At 42.7% G+C, this 16,593-nt stretch overlaps 1 protein-coding gene across 1 annotated transcript in view; it reads right to left on the bottom strand.

The window, feature by feature from the left end:
• Positions 1–417: 417 nt before the first annotated feature.
• The window catches only part of ADGRE2 (adhesion G protein-coupled receptor E2), a 48,755-nt gene continuing 32,579 nt past the window's right edge, over positions 418–16,593 (bottom strand). Inside the window, exons 11-20 of the mRNA XM_044255309.1 lie at positions 13,966–14,073; positions 13,575–13,798; positions 13,190–13,369; positions 11,680–11,877; positions 11,166–11,401; positions 4,742–4,808; positions 4,068–4,159; positions 1,529–1,697; positions 1,336–1,446; positions 418–450 (exon numbers count right to left, since the gene is read on the bottom strand). Of these exons, the coding sequence (XP_044111244.1) occupies positions 442–450; positions 1,336–1,446; positions 1,529–1,697; positions 4,068–4,159; positions 4,742–4,808; positions 11,166–11,401; positions 11,680–11,877; positions 13,190–13,369; positions 13,575–13,798; positions 13,966–14,073 (1,394 nt within the window). The 3' untranslated portion in view covers positions 418–441. The remainder of the gene's footprint in view (positions 451–1,335; positions 1,447–1,528; positions 1,698–4,067; positions 4,160–4,741; positions 4,809–11,165; positions 11,402–11,679; positions 11,878–13,189; positions 13,370–13,574; positions 13,799–13,965; positions 14,074–16,593) is intronic.

Raw genomic sequence — 16,593 nt, 5'->3', positions numbered from 1 at the left:
CAAGCGAGAAATCAATATCTTTGAATGAGTGATTAAACACAAAATTTCAAAATCCATACTATGGTATGAAATTTTCCATTCCTATAGGTGTTTTTGGTAGGAAAACATGCTGAGTTAAGTATTCCAGCACTTAGATGTTCAGCATCTGGAAAAGTCTTTGTAGGAAGGAGAGTTTTCAGAAAAGGATGTAACCCAAAGTGATCAAGAAATTGGGCCACATATGGCCCTTTATATGTTGAAAGTTTTCTGAGCGCAAAGAAGGACACAGAAAAATTCAGATTATGCAGATGTTGATCTCAAACATTGTTGACTTCTTTCACATTGTTGACATGGTGAATTTCTTGAAACACAGACAACAAAGCCTTGTTTATCCTCTCAGTGGCTCAGAGAATAACAGTTGCAATCTTCCGTGGGATAAGTGGATATAACTCAAGACACTTTTTAATTAACCTAGAAAAAATAATATTTAGAAATGTTATAAAAGACTACACAAAGATAATTCTAAAGATTCCTTTGGGACATCTGGTTGGTTCAGTCAGTTACATGTCTGACCCTTGGTTTCAGCTCAGGTCATGAGGAGGTTTATACAAATGAGCCCAAGGTTGGGCTTCATGCTAATTGCAGAGTTTGCTTGAGATTCTCTCTCCCTCTCCCTCTGCCCCTCCCACTCATGTTCACTCTCTCCCTCTCAATAAATAAAGTTTTTAAAGTTTCCTCTGAAAAATAAATAAGAAATTTAATGAGTCCTTCAATCAAAAAATTTCCTTACCAGGTGAATATGTCAGAGGAAGATCAAAAGGCCATACCATATCACATTTGGGGAGACCCTGGTCTTCCCCAGAAGCCTCATCTCCCTACAAATCTTTTTTTTTTCCAATTTATTTATTTTCAGAAAAACAGTATTCATTATTTTTTCACCACACCCAGTGCTCCATGCAAGCTGTGCCCTCTATAATACCCATCACCTGGTACCCCAACCTCCCACCCCCCCCGCCACTTCAAACCCCTCAGATTGTTTTTCAGAGTCACAAAATATATTCTTAAACAAACCTTTTAAAAAAGTCCATTGCTAATAATTAAAGATAATTGAGAAGACACAAATGATGGGATCCAAAGATCAAGTGAAAGCACTGTCTTCATAGAGCAGTCCAAAAGTTAATAGTTAATTAACAGCTAAATTACTAACATTAAATTAATAGATAAAGAGTAAAAAGCAAACCAAGTGTGAGCCACCCCAGGGCATCATCTTCTACACATTAAAGTTATTCAGTGTGACAAGCATATACTAAAACAGATCACTTAGTGAAGTGCTCTAGGAGCAATGCTTGACCTTACCATGCTGGGTCTGGAAGAATCAGACATGACCTTGCTGGACAGTGTGTATTTCTCAGACTCAGCTCTTCTATTCCTGATCCCTTTGAACCATTTCTTGTATTGTTCCCGGACCTGCAGAGGCAAAGCATGCTTGGTCAGCTCCCTGAGGAGAGTAAGGATGGGAGGAATCTTGGGTGGGAATGGGCAATGGTACCTGCTGGCTGAGGAGGCAATACACCAAGAAGATGAAGAAGCCCTGCAGGCTGTTGATGATGGTGAAGAGGTAAGCCATGACATGGGCAGCTGGACCCACCTGCAGGATGCCCAGGCACCACGTGCAGCCCAAGATGATGAGTTGAGCTGTGGTTTTAAACGTCAGCATTCTGGGTAGGATGAGAAAGGAAGTCAAGATGCACCCAGGGCAATAAAATGACAACCATTCTCATCTTTACCCATGGATTCTCCTTTCTTCCCCTGCTGGTGCTCAGTTCTCAGACTAACTGGTGATCAGCTTTGATCTTTACAATCTGTGATCCACTAGAGAAAAAATTGCCACAAGGCACCAGGGTGGAGTTTTGATTTGGAATGAGGAGGATAGAGATACTTCATAATGTAAGTTTCAAAACTTTTATAATGCTCCATGGAGATCCTGAATTTCATTCATTCAACGTTATTGAGGAGGCATTTTTTCATCAGGCTCTGTGCTGGGGCCAGGGCACTAAAAAATAACAGAGGCAACTGGGTGTTATAGGCGACTAGTGAATCACTGAACACATCAAAAACAAATGGTGTACTATACAGTCGCTAACTGAACATAATAAAAAATCTAAAATGACAAAAAATATCAAAAACAATATTTCTATTTTCTGTGAGTTTTTTATAAACCATCCTTGTTTTTAATTTAAATTCAATTAGACTTGTCAATTTTTGCCATTCTAACTGGTGTAAGGTGGTATCTCAAAGTGGTTTTAATTTTAATTTCCCTGATTGCTAATGATGGGTATTAAGGAGGGCATGGATAACATGGAGTACTTGGTGTTATACACAAACGATGAACTGTGGAAATATCAAAAACGAATGTTGCATGGAGCACTGGGTGTGGTGTATAAACAATGAATTCTGGAACACTGAAAAAATTAAAAGAACAAATAAACATTTTTAAAAGAATAAATAAATATTAAAAAAAACAATTAGCAAGATAGGAAACAACATGTGTTGGAGAGGATGTGGAGAAAGGGGAACCCTCTTATACTGTTGGTGGGAATGCAAGTTGGTCCAGCCACTCTGAAGAACAGTGTGGAGATTCCTCAAGAAATTAAAAGTAGAACTTCCCTATGACCCTGCCATTGCACTCCTGGGTATTTACCCCAAAGATACAGATGTCGTGAAAAGAAGGACCATCTGTACCCCAATGTTTATAGCAGCAATGGCCACGGTCTCCAAACTGTGGAAAGAACCAAGATGCCCTTCAACAGACAAATGGATAAGGAAGATGTGGTCCATATACACTATGGAGTATTATGCCTCCATCAGAAAGGATGAATACCCAACTTCTGTGTCATCATGGACGGGACTGGAAGAGATTATGCTGAGTGAAATAAGTCAAACAGAGAGAGCCAATTATCATATGGTTTCACTTATTTGTGGAGCATAGCAAATAGCATGGAGGACAAGGGGAGACGGAGAGGAGAAAGGAGTTGAGGGAAATTGGAGGGGGAGGCGAACCATGAGAGGCTATGGACTCTGAAAAACAATCTGAGGGTTGTGAAGGGGTGGGAGGTGGGAGTTTGGGGGGACCAGGTGGTGGGTATTGGAGAAGGCACGGATTGCATGGAGCATTGGGTGTGGTGCAAAAATAATGAATTCTGTTATGCTGAAAAAAATAAAATAAAATGATATAATTTTTTTAAAAAAAGATAAAAAAGGCAAAAAAAACTGATTATGAACTATATGGTGATTAACATAATTATAAATAAATAAATAATTCAATTAGCCAAGGAAGATTTCTATTTTCATTTGGAAAGGACAATAATAAGAACATGGAAGAAAAAGCAAAAATTTCCACAAAGGTTGCTGGAACAAAGGACTGCTGAAGCCTCTCAGAAGATTTGGCATTGACTATTTGATTTTCTCCATAGAGAGGAATGGAAGAGGGATCAGAAGGAGCCCCAACCAAGAGTAGGGTGTGGAAGTCTAGGCTGGGTTGTGAAAGCAGTCACAGGTTTTTCTAAGTGCTTCATTGGAACATAAATGTTTCCTGCACATTTGTCATAAGAATTTTGCTGGCAAAAGTCCAAAGAATGTTTATTAACCAATGCCAATTCTTCCTGTTGCTGAGGGAATTAAAAATTGGGGTTAAAAATATAACAGGGGTGTTGGGTGCCTCAGTCCATTAAGAGTCCATCCCTTGATTTCAGCTCAGGTCATAATCTCAGGATTGTTGGATTGAGCCCCGTGTCAGGCTCCACATTGAGCATACAGCCTGCTAAAAAATCTCCCTCTCCCTCTCCTTCAGCCCTCCCCTCCCACACTCTCATGCTCTCTCTCTGGAAAAAAAAGAATAGAACATTTTGGCCAGGTTGTCAGCAGCACACCACTGAATCTGAGCCAGCTGCCATAAAAGGACAAATGCATCTCTCTACTCTATGTCCCTTCAGCAGACCCCGCAAAGAAGTGTCAGGGTCTGCTGAGGCACATGGCTTTGTCCTTAGTACCACACATGCTTGTGGGGTTGTCACTCTTCTCGATCTTACCTTGTGTTCTGAAGGGTGGATACGTCACTGTTGAGGGATGACAATTTGCTTTTCAGAAGCCAGAGGGTCATCAGAAAGAAAACTAAATTGACCTTCAGGAAACCACAGAAGCTTTATTGAATAAAATTTCAGTCTGTGACCTGTATCTTAGCCTGTGCAACATCAATTCCACATTTAAGTCATTTCCATATCAAGCAACAGTGTTAGAGGTTGTAGTTCTAGGAGCAGTCTTAGAAAACCAAACAATGTTGTGACAATCAGGGACCTGCCTGCTCCTGTCACCCCTCTTAAAATTCTGCTTTTCTACAGAGAGAGTCAATTATAATATGGTTTCACTTATTTGTGGAGCATAACAAATAGCATGGAGGACATGGGGAGTTAGAAAGGAGAAGGGAGCTGGGGGAAATTGGAAGGGGAGGTGAACCATGAGAGACTATGGACTCTGAAAAACCATCTGAGGGGTTTGAAGTGGTGGGGGGGTGGGAGGTTGGGGTACCAGGTGGTAGGTATTATAGAGGGCACAGATTGCATAGAGCACTGGGTGTGGTGCAAAAATAATGAATACTGTTGTGCTGAAAATAAATAAAAAATAAATTAAATAAATAAATAAATAAATTCTGCTTTTCTAATGATCCCCGGTTAATCATTAAGGATGCTGTGATGTCATCACTCACAGAGAAGATGGCACAAACTGGTCCAAGGAAGCTCCACATAAATCTCTTTCCTGTGTGGAGCCAGCAGCTGAGCAAGAGAGAGAGTTTAAAAAAATGCTTTAGTCCTTAGGAATACAGAACTACTATATAAATTCATTCATTCATTCATTCATTCATCAACAAATATTGAGTGACTCTTTCATGACAGGTTCTGTCATTGACTCTGAAGATACAGTGGTAAAGAAAGTAAATATGGTGGTAAAACCCACAAATCTCACATGGAGCCTGAGACACACAATTAAACATACTGTAACAATAAAACAAAAGTATGAGACTGTGAGAATGTATCATTGGATGTCATGCTTAGTTTGGAGTCTGAGGGATTAGGATCATTAAGGAAGATTCCCTAAGGAAACTATATTTTCATCTAAGATACTGACATTGAATGATGTTACTAAGATAAGCAGTGTTGAAGCAAAGAAGACCACAAACATGTTAACAGATTTTGAGAGTCCTATGAACCTAACAAGCTTTAAGGAGCCTTTCTTGCACTGTTCATTTGAATTGGTTTCCATCGGCTGCCAAACCTACCAACTTAGTATTTTTATTTATTTATTTATTTATTTTCAGAAAAACATTATTCATTATTTTTTCACCACACCCAGTGCTCCATGCAAGCCAACTTAGTATTTAAAGTTTTCATGGTTTTATTGAGGTATATTTTACAGAACATAAAGTTCACCCATTTATACTATACAGCTCAGTGATCTTTAGAATATTCACAGAGTTGTGCAACCAGCATCAACATCTAACTTTAGGACATTTTCAACTCCTCAAAGAGAAACTTCACTCACATCAGCAGTCACATTTTCTCACCTCCACACACTCCACTCCCCACCCTTCACCCAGAGCACCATTACTCTGCTGTCTCATTTGATGGATTTGCCTGTTCTGAACATATTACATGTGTGGTATCGTGCAGTATGTGGTCTTTCATGACTGGATTCTTTCAGTTAGTATCAAGCTCATAAAGTTCATTCACAGTGCAACGTGTTTTTATGGATGAGTAATATCCCTTACTCTTTTTCATAGCTTAGTCATATTCCGCTGGATGGATATGTCACATTTTGTTCATCCATTCGTCAGTTGATGGACATTCCAGTTGTTTCCAATTTTGAATAATGCTGTTATGAGCATTCATGTACAAGTTTTTGTGGGAACATGTTTCCATTTGCCTAGCATGTGGTAGCTGTATCCTAAACAGTTGTGAGAAACTGTCAAGTCATGTTCCCAAGTGGTTGCACCATTTTACATTCCAACCAGCAATGTGTGAGTGTTCCAAATTTTCCACATCCTTGCAAGCACTTTGTCTGTCTTAACCATTTCCACTAATGGGTATACATTAATATCTCAATTGTGGGTTTTGACTTGTGTTTTCCTAATGACTGAGGTTGTTGAACATCTTTTCATGTGCTAATTGGTCAATTACACATCTTCTTTAGAAATGTGTCTGTTTTTTTTTTAATTTTATTTATTTGACAGAGAGAGAGTGAGATCACAAGTAGGGAGAGAGGCAGGGGATGGGGTGGGGGGGCAGGCTCCCTGCTGAGCAGAGAGGCTGATGTGGGGCTCAATCCCAGGACTCTGAGATTAAGACCTGAGCCGAAGGCAGAGGCTTAACCCACTGAACCACCCAGGTGCCCCATATAAATGTGTCTGTTAAAATGTTTTGTCCATTTTTCCAGTTTTTTGTTTCTTTAATTGCTACTCCCCACAGGCTCAATCTCACAACCCAAGATCACATGCTCCAACAACTGAGCCAGACAACTGCCCTTATTTTGTCCATTTTTTCTCTCTCTTTGGCAGCTTTTGGCAGTTCTTTGGAGGTTTAGAGGAAAACAAACTGCACCCAGACCTCCATCTCAGAAGCCTCAGTCTGTTCCCTTCTGGGTGCTCCAGAGCACACAAACTCCCCCTCTGCTGCCAGCAGAGCAGGTCCCCAGTCACAGTCTAGGGGTCGCAGGAGCTCCCACTTCTACCCCAGTGTTACCAAAACCACGAGAAGTACTAGTCCAGAGAGCTGGCTTCCAGTGGCTACCTGTGCTGCTGCTGTCTGGGCAGGTCCAGACAGCCAGAGAGGTCCCAACCAGAGAAAGCACACTGAGATTTTCTGCTGGCCCTGGCTGAGAGTGTTCAGACTCTTGCCAGTCCTAGAGAGCGCTGGCTAGTGCCTACATGGACCTCTCTCAGGGGAGGGTGTGGAGCATGACTCAGACCCTGTTCACGCATGCATGTGCAGAGTAAAAAAGGCTGTGGTTCTAGAGAGCACCGGCTAGTGTCCACACCAGACTCTCTCATGCACGCTGCCACCCAGACACTCTCACATGTGCCTGCTGCTCAGGTACCAACGCCTGACTTCACTGCTCTCTCTCTGGCTCAGCACCAGCAATGGCCATCCTGGGTTCATGGGCTTAAGCCCCTGTCCCTAACCGCTGGATTCCACCAATTTCCCCTTAAGATCTTTTGCTCTTTTTGAGTGCTTTCAACCAGATTCCAAGTTAATGCTGGTCCCCAATCACAGGGCACTCTCCTATTTAGGTATATTACTTTCCAGTGGGTTGATTCTGGTGGCTCCCTCCCCCTTTCATTTATCTTCTGATATCAGAGTTCCCACTCGCTTTACCTGTCCACTGGTGTCTTCTGCCCCCATAGAGATCCAGAAGTGTATAATTCTAATGTCAGGCTTATTTCATGGGTGATCAGAGTTCCTTGGTAGATAATCCACTCACTTTAGGGGACTGGTTGAAACAGTGCCTCCTACTTCTCTGCCATCTTGCCTCCCCCCTCTTTTTTTAATCTAAACTTTTTTTTTCAGTGTTCTAAGATTTTTTTTTATTTTTTTTCCAATTTATTTATTTTCAGAAAAACAGTATTCATTATTTTTTTCACCACACCCAGTGCTCCATGCAAGCTGTGCCCTCTATAATACCCAACACCTGGTACCCCAACCTCCCACCCCCCCCCGCCACTTCAAACCCCTCAGATTGTTTTTCAGAGTCCATAGTCTCTCATGGGGAGAAGGGGGGTAGGGTTAAGATTTTTTGTTTATGCATCACACCCAGTGCTCCATGCAATAGGTACCCTCCTTAATACCCAGCACCAGGCTCACTCATTCCCCCACAACCTCCCCTCCAAAACCCTCAGTTTGTTTCTCAGAGTCCACAGTCTCTCGTGGTTCATTTCCCCCTCTGATTTCCCCCAACTGACTTCTCTATTTTGTCCATTTCTAAACTGAGTTATTTGTCTCTGGTTTTTAAGTTATTCAATTTATTTTTAACAACAGCACAAATCAGATGTTCTCTTATGATCACAGATCGGTAACTAATGCATAGAGAGATTAGGACTGTTGCTGAAGGTTTTATGGATACACAGTGACAAAATTCACTTTTGATCCTACATTAGGATAAAGTAGAGAGTGAGCAGAGCCTTTCAGAACACTAGAGAGTGTGCAAGTCCATTTCAGAACAACCAAAGTCTATACTGAAGTATAAACTAAAAAGAAAATTAGCAAGGGGGGCCTCGAAGGTTCAGTCAGTTAAGCATCTGCCTTTGGTTTGGGTTATGATCTCAAGGTCCTGGGATGGAGCCCAGCATTGGACTGACTACTCATCAGAGAGCCTGCTTCTCCATCTCCTTCTGCCCCTTCCACCTGCTCGTGCCCTCTCTTGCTATTTCTCTCTCTCTTTCTCTCTCTCTAATAAATAAATAAATAAATAAATAAAATAAGAGAAGAAGAAGGAGGAGGAGGAGGAGGAAAGAAGAATGTAGGCAAGAAAGAACTGAAGTACCCATGAAAGACACCTGAAAAAGCTCAGCTGATGTAGGTGAACATAAGCTTTAGTAGCATGTTGTGCTTAGGAGTGAAAGTCCTGGGAATTGACTTCCTGATGGAGGAGTAAGGACCTTGGGGAACTTGCTCTCCTTTTAAGACAACAAAATACACACAGAACAATGAAAACCACCTATTTCAAAACTCTGGCAATTACCCAAAACCACAGAACAAATTGAATATAGTCTATCCAAAAGAACTTAATAAACCTCAGTAAGACTGGAGAGAAGGGAATCTGGGAAGGTTTAACTTGGAGCGCAGTGGTGCAGCAGCCAAAAGGAGAGAACACCAAAGACAATGGAGAGATCTATTTTTTGAAGCTCCGTTAAAAGCTTCATTGTCTCTCCTAAAACACAACCAATACTTTTTTCTAACTTGTAGTCCCCTCACTTTTTGCTCTCTAAATTTGGTGGCTATCTGATTGTTCTGAGAACTTGTGAGGGAGAGGGGAGCCTACTCGAGGGCGTTACCAATACAATAGCAAACTACTCTCACATCACCAACTGTCTAGGCCTATGATTTTAAGTTGGATCAACAAGAATTTGTCCAGCAATTTAAAAGGAAATACTGGAGAACCAAAGGACCATAACAAATTTTGAAAACCTCTGAAACATTCCTCTAAGTCTAAAGATGCACAAGGATATGCCTCACTCAAAAAAGTCATGGGGATGCACCTCAATGCTTATAGCAGCGATGTCTACAATAGCCAAAATATGGAAAGCGCCCAGATGTCCATCGACAGATGAATGGATAAAGAAGATGTGGCCTAGAGATACAATGGAATAGCAATCAGCCATCAAAAGGAATGGAATCTTGCCATTTACAATGACATGGATGCAAATAGTATTATGCTAAGTGAATTAAGTCAGTCAAAGAAAAACAAATACCTCATGATTTCTTTCATGTGTGGAATTTAAGAAACAAAACAGATGAACACTGGGTAAGGGAAAAAATAAAATAACACAAAATCACAAGGGGAGACAAACCGTAAGAGACTCTTAACTGAGGGTTGCTGGAAGGAAGGTGGGTGGGGGGATGGGTGGGTAAGTGGGTGATGGGCATTAAGAAGGGTGTTTGATGTAAAGACACTTGAGTGTTACAAACAACTGATGAATCACTAAATTACACCTCTGAAACTAATAATACACTATATGTTAATTAAATTAAATTTAAATAAAAAATGTTGGGGAAGGGATAGGGTGGTTGGGTTATGGACATTGGGGAGGGTATGTGCCATGTTGAGTGCTGTGAACAGTGTAAGACTGATGATTCACAGGCCAGTAGCCCTGAAGCAAATAATACATTATATGTTATGGAGTATTATGCCTCCATCAGAAAGGATGAATACCCAACTTTTGCAGCAACATGGACAAGACTGGAAGAGATTATGCTGAGTGAAATAAGTCAAGCAGAGAGAGTCAATTATCATATGGTTTCACTTATTTGTGGAGCGTAACAAATAGCATGGAGGACATGGGGAGTTAGAGAGGAGAAGGGAGTTGCGGGAAACTGGAAGGGGAGGTGAATCATGAGAGACTATGGACTCTGAAAAACAATCTGAGGGGTTTGAAGTGGCGGGTGGGTGGGAGGTTGGGGTACCAGGTGTTGGGTATTATAGAGGGCACAGATTGCATGGAGCACTGGGTGTGGTGCAAAAATAATGAATACTGTGTTTCTGAAAATAAATTAATTAATTTAATTTTTAAAAATTACAGGAAAAAAAAACAATCTGAAGGGTTTGAAGAGGCAGGGGGTGGTAGGTTGGGGTACCAGGTGGTGGGTATTATAGAGGGCACAATTGCATGGAGCACTGGGTGTGGTGAAAAAATAATGAATAATGTTTTTCTGAAAATAAATAAATTGAAAAAAATAATTAATTAATTAATTAATTTAAAAAATTAAAAAATAAAAATTAAAAATTAAAAAAAAAACATTGGGGGAACCTGGTGGTGGGTATTATGGAGGCCATGTATTACACGAAGCACCAGGTGTGGTACATAAACAATGAATTCTGGAACACTGAAAGGAAATTAAAAATATAAATAAAATTTAAAAAAATAAACAACTCTGAAAAACAGTCTGAGGGTTTCGAAGGGTGGGGGTGGGAGGTCGGGGTACCAGGTGCTGTGTATTATAGAGGGCACGGATTGAATGGAGCACTGGGTGTGGTGCAAAAATAATGAATACTTCTATGCTGAAAATAAAAAATAAATTTAAAAAAAACAACTAAATTAATGAATACTGCTATGCTGAAAATAAATAAATAAACAAACAAACAAAAAACAACAACAAAACAACAACAAAAAAAGAATTTGAACAAAGTAGTCAATTCAATTTTTCTAAATGGTGTCCTAAGCACTTCTTTGGCTTCGGTTTTGTTATTCGAAGGACAGAGCTTTAAAGGACACGCTGCTTAATTATTATAATTTTCTACCAGAAAAATGTCTTAAGGATAATTACTTCATGTGCCTTCTCTTATTATGTTCAGGCATAATTTTAAACAATGCTACTCTGGTTCTAGTGGTGGCCATGATCATGTAGGGAATTTGCATTTACCGTGTGGGAGTTCCATAAAGGTAAGGCCTGGATGCTGCAGAAATGGCCACAATTATAGCTGGGACTCCATAGCCCACAGGGAACATGATTTTCTTCATGAACCTCCTCACACTGGAGTAGTTGACCACCATCAGGTTGCGAGCAGTGAGGAAGAGATTCAGACCCTCCAGCAGCATCCAGGTGAAGGAAGCCAGGTAGAGATAGTGTAGGGCACCTGCAATGATGGCACACAGCACCTGGGGGAGGAGAAAAGTGTCACCAGGAGGGATTGTCAGGGAGGAGGGTGGCCCCAGGACCCATCCCATATCTTGCCACTTGGGAGAAGTCTAATGTGTATAAAGAAGTTGTTAAGAAAAGGTTTCCTTTCTAGTTTTGTCAATGTGATGTAGGCTACTTACTCTTCAAAACTTCCCTGAGACCCAAAGCCATTTTATTAAGGTATCATTGCAGCACAGCTCCATGAACTGAGCACCCCTGGGGCGGGGCAGGGCCTTCTCTGTGACAGTGTCAGTACCTTGATCTCTGTCTGTTCGATGGCCGTGAGGAAGAGCAGGTGGGCCAGGAAGAGGCAGATTGACAGCTGCAGGTGGATCGAGGTGCTGGTGTTCTGGATGGCTTTGCACAGCAGGAAGGTGAGGGCTGCCAGGAGGAGGCACAGCAGAGAGATGCCCAGCCCCACATGGGTGATCACAGCCAGCCCAGGAAGCTCCTCCTGAGAGCCAGCAAAGAAAAGCAAGGAGGACATCACCATCACATTTTCCTGCTCTGCGTAATGACTCTTCCATTCTTTAAAAAAAATACTTTGGCACAGCAACATCAAGAGTGAGGACCCAGGTAAACTTGTTATGTTATTGGGTAAATTCCTCTAGGTTCGGATTGCTAGAATTCTATGGGATTCTGACCTGATTCAGATCCCGCAAGAATTGAGGGCTAGGAGAGTCCTTACTCAAGACAAAGCCCCAAAACTCACAAAGGTTTGTTTTACTTACAGATCACCTGCATGAGATTTTTGTTTCAGTGATCCAAAGAAAGTAAGCAGCTCACCTAGCCAGGGGAACAGGTAAACATAGTTGCTAATCTACCTGTACTCACTGGCTTCCCTGTCCCTCTGATGTCTGTCACCACCATACCTTCTGTTCTATAACCCCTTTGTACTCCTGCCCTGAAGACCCCTGTGGTAAGTAGAACTCTAATTCGGCAGAAAGAAAAGGTGTACACACATCTTCCAGATTCTCAGATAAAAGCCAATTTGTAAGGGAGTTAGGGGAAATTGGAAGGGGGGGTAAACCATGAGAGACTATGGACTCTGAAAAACAATCTGAGGGGTTTGAAGCAGCGGGGTGTGGGAGGTTGGGGGAACCAAGTGGTGGGTATTAGAGAGGGCATGGATTGCATGGAGCACTGGGGGTGGTGCAAAAACAAGGAATACTGATATGCTGAAAATAAAAATAAGAATAAAATGTTAAAAAATGCCAATTTGTGTGTTGTGAAGAGATTTTGCAGTTGGAATTCAGGTTCTATATCAGTAAACTTTTCTAAAAGAGGGTTTTATCCTGGGTGGGTCTGATCTAATCAGTGAGCCCCCAAAAGCTCTGGGCTCTTCTTGGAGAAAAAAATTCAAAGTTTGAGAGCGTTTCCGATGAAAGATCTCCTCCTGCTAGCCTCTGAATAGAAATGCTGAGACACTGTGTGAGGGCTACCAGAGAAGGAATACAGGCAGCCCCTGGTAGCTGAGCAGCACCCCCTGCTCACAGCTAGCTAGAAAGTGGAACCCCAGTCCTATGGCTGCAAGGAACTGAATCCTGCCAGCAACCAGGGAGCTCACAGGAGGACCTGAGCTTCAGAGAAAAATGCAGCTCGGGTGCATTGTAAGACCCAGAACACACAACTCAGCTACACCATGCCCGGCTGCTGCCCCAAAGTAACCATGAGATATAACTTTATGTTTTTTTAAAGCCCTTACATGTGAGGAAATATGTTACAGAGCAATAGGCAAGGAATGCAATCCGTCTCCGGGCTCTCACCTGCGCATTGTAGTGGTCCATGAGAACGGCAAAGCTGCTGAGATGGTTGCACTGGCAGATGGTGATGGCGTCTGTAGTGGTCACCATCCTGCAGCCTCTAGTGGACCAATGACCACAGCCACCCTGACTGCGCTCCCAGAAGACGCAGAACACCTTTTGTGTTGGCCCAGGGCTCACTGACTGTAGGAAGAGAGTGTAGGTGGGAGCTCATGTTTCTGGTGCTCAGAAATGCTTATCCAAAGCTGGCTTGCAAAGGGCTTTCCTGGGGAAAGATGCACTCATGGGGGAGCCCCCACCCAGAACTGCAAGGCTGAGCTAGGCAGCAAGGCTGTGCCCAGGACCCAGGCTCATTCCACACCCAAAGTCCCATGACACCAGCGCTCACATGATGAGAGAAGATGAAGGTGATGGGGGAGCTGAGGTTCTGGGTGTACTTATTGTTTGTAAAGGCAGAGATGACATCTGAGAGCAGGACCAAGGAGACTCCTGGCAAAATACGCTTGTGTGTCCCATGCAGAACTGCCTGCTTCTCAGACTCCAGGACCAGGCGGGCCTCTGCCAGCAACTTGCCCATCCCCGGAGTGGAGATGAGGCCTGCCACAGAAGGACCTGCAAGATGAGGCCTAAGTTAATATCTAGGTGTGTCCAACAGAGCCCCTTCCCCCTCAGAGGCATGCTTTGTACCCTTGCTAAATCCCCCTTTCCCTTTTATCTTCTGTTCCCTGTTTGTTACATCCTTGGGCATCTTGTGATCTTCCTCCCATCTCAGCCATTACCTGAGTCACCAGATTTGTGCACCACATCCCAGTTCAGCAGCATCTTCGCCTGATTTGAACTCAAGGTGACATTTCTGTTTTCTTGCTCCTGTACCTCCAGGGACAGGTCTGTGAGTGGTAAGAGTTAGGTTAGTAATTCTGCCTGTAGTGGTTGCTATAACACCATTACGTTCTATATGTTGTGGTAGGCACATGCGTGCACGCGCAAACACACAAACACACACATACACACACACACACACACCCCGAATTTACAAAGGATAAGACAATACTATGAGCAACTGTACACCAACAAACCATATAACCTAGATGAAAGTGACAAATTCCAAGAGACAAACTACAAAAGTAGCTGAAGAACAAAAAAAGTTGAACTTTAATAAAGTTTAACTATCACAGGGAAATATAATAAACAGGTAAAAATTCCCCAAAATAGGGACACCAGGTGGCTCAGTCATTAAGCGTCTGCCATCACTTCAGGTCATGATCCCAGGGTCCTGCAATCAAGCCCCACATCGGGCTCTCTGCTCAGTAGGAAACCTTCTCCCTCTCTCACTCCCCTGGCTTGTGTTCCCTCTCTCACTGTTTCTCTCTCCCTCTGTCAACAAATAAATAAAATTTTTTTTAATTCCCAAAATAAAAAGCCTAAGCCAGATGGTTTTACTGGTGAATTCTGACAACTATTTAAGTAAGAATTAATAAGATCCTTAGTAAACCCCTCCAAATGTAGGAAAGGATAGAATACTATGTGAATAATCTTATGATGCCACCATCACCCTGATAAAAAAACCAAATAAAGCCTTTAGGAGGAAACTATAGACCAATATTTCTTGTGGTCACAGATGTAAAAAAAAAATAATAACCTTCAAGAAAGTATTAGGAACAAATTTACCCAAAGATGTTCAAGACTTGTACATTGAAAACTACCAAAAAAAAAGTTAGAATAAATGAAGGAGGGACGCCTGGGTGGTTCTGTGGCTTAAGCCATTGCCTCGGCTCAGGTCATGATCCCAGGGTCCTGGGATTGAGTCCCACATCGGCCTCCTTCCTCGGCAGGAAACCTGCTTCTCTCTCCACCTCTGCCTGTCACTCTGCCTGCTTGTGTGCTCACTAGCTCGCTCTCTCTCTCTCTCTCTCTCTGACAAATAAATAAATAAATAAAATCTTCAAAAAAAAAAAGAATAAATGAAGGACCCTATGTAACTGGAAAAACATTCTATATTCATGATTTTAAAGGCTTAAAATTGTTAAGATAGCAATATTTTCAAGAGGTCTACATATTCAATGCAATCCATATCAATATTCCAACAACATTTTTTTTTTTAGAAATGGAAAAATCAGTCCTCAAGTTCACAAGGCATTGCAAGGGGCAAAAATACCCAAAACAATCTTGAAAATGAAAAAAGAAATTGGAGTATTTATACCTCCTGATTTCAAAACTGAGTACTAACCTATAGTAAACAGAACAGTAGGCTCTGGTATAAGGATAGACATACAGACAAGTAAAATAAAATTGGAAGTCTGGAAATAAACCCACACATCAATTGAGTGCTCAATTGATTTCCAACAAGAGATGCCAAGACCCTTCAGCAGAAAAAGAATGGTCTCTTTAGAAAATGGTGCTAGGCACATCTGGATCTCCACTTAGAACAGAAGGACCCCACCTCACACAACACACAAACACTAACTCAAAATGGGTAAAAGAACTACATTTATAAGCTAAACTACAACAGTTAGGAGGAAACACGGGTGTAATCTTCATGGGCTTGAACTTGGCAATGGATTCTTAGAGAATGCACCAAATGCATAGCCAACAAAAGAAAAAATAGAGGAAAAGGATTTCATCAAAACAGAAGCATCTGGAGGGGGGACAAGATGGCGGGGTACTAGGAAGAGGCGTCTTTTCAGCTGGTACCCCAAAGTGAGCTGATTACCTACCAAAGAACTCTGATCACCCATGAAATCAGCCTGAGATCAGAATTATACACGTCTGGATTCTACAGGGGCAGAAGACGCCAGTGAGCAGGTAAAGCGGAATGGGAACAGCGGACTGATATCGGAAGATAAACAAAAGGGGGAGGGAGCCACCAGAGGCGACCGGTGCAAAAGTAATACCCCCACACGAGCGAGAGTGCCCTGCGTCTGGGGACCAGCATTAACTTAGAGACTGGTTGAAAGCACTCCAAAAGAGCAAAGGATCGCGGGGGCAAATTGTGGAAATCAGGGCGGCTAGGGACAGGGGCTTAAGTCCCCCGTCCCAGACGGCCTCCCCGGCGTGGAGGCAGAGAGAGTGCAACGGAGAAACCGGCTCCTGGTCCCTAAGCCGCCAGCGCGCCCCAGAGCGCAGGGGTTCCGGCTCCTGTGAGGGGATGGGAGCTGCGCCTGTCTGCAGAACGCGCGCTAGCCCTACCACAAAGCTTGAGATGCGCGCGCACGTCGCTCCAGCTCTCCTGGGTTTCTAAGGCCCGGGGGCGCTTCTTGACCCGCACCATTGTTTCAAAGTCTAAGCCGCAGGCGCCCACGAAACTCTTCCCCGGACAGAGGCGCGCAAAAGCCCAGCCTGCGGCTTACGGACCAGCGCCCCGTTCTCAGTGCCCCAGACGCGCGCCAGACCCACAGCCGCCTCTGAAA

The sequence above is a fragment of the Neovison vison genome, chromosome 6 (genome assembly GCF_020171115.1).
Source record: "Neovison vison isolate M4711 chromosome 6, ASM_NN_V1, whole genome shotgun sequence".
Lineage (NCBI taxonomy): Eukaryota > Metazoa > Chordata > Mammalia > Carnivora > Mustelidae > Neogale > Neogale vison.
The sequence above is the reverse complement of the archived record's forward strand: the minus strand, read 5'-3'. Positions and strand labels throughout refer to the sequence as shown.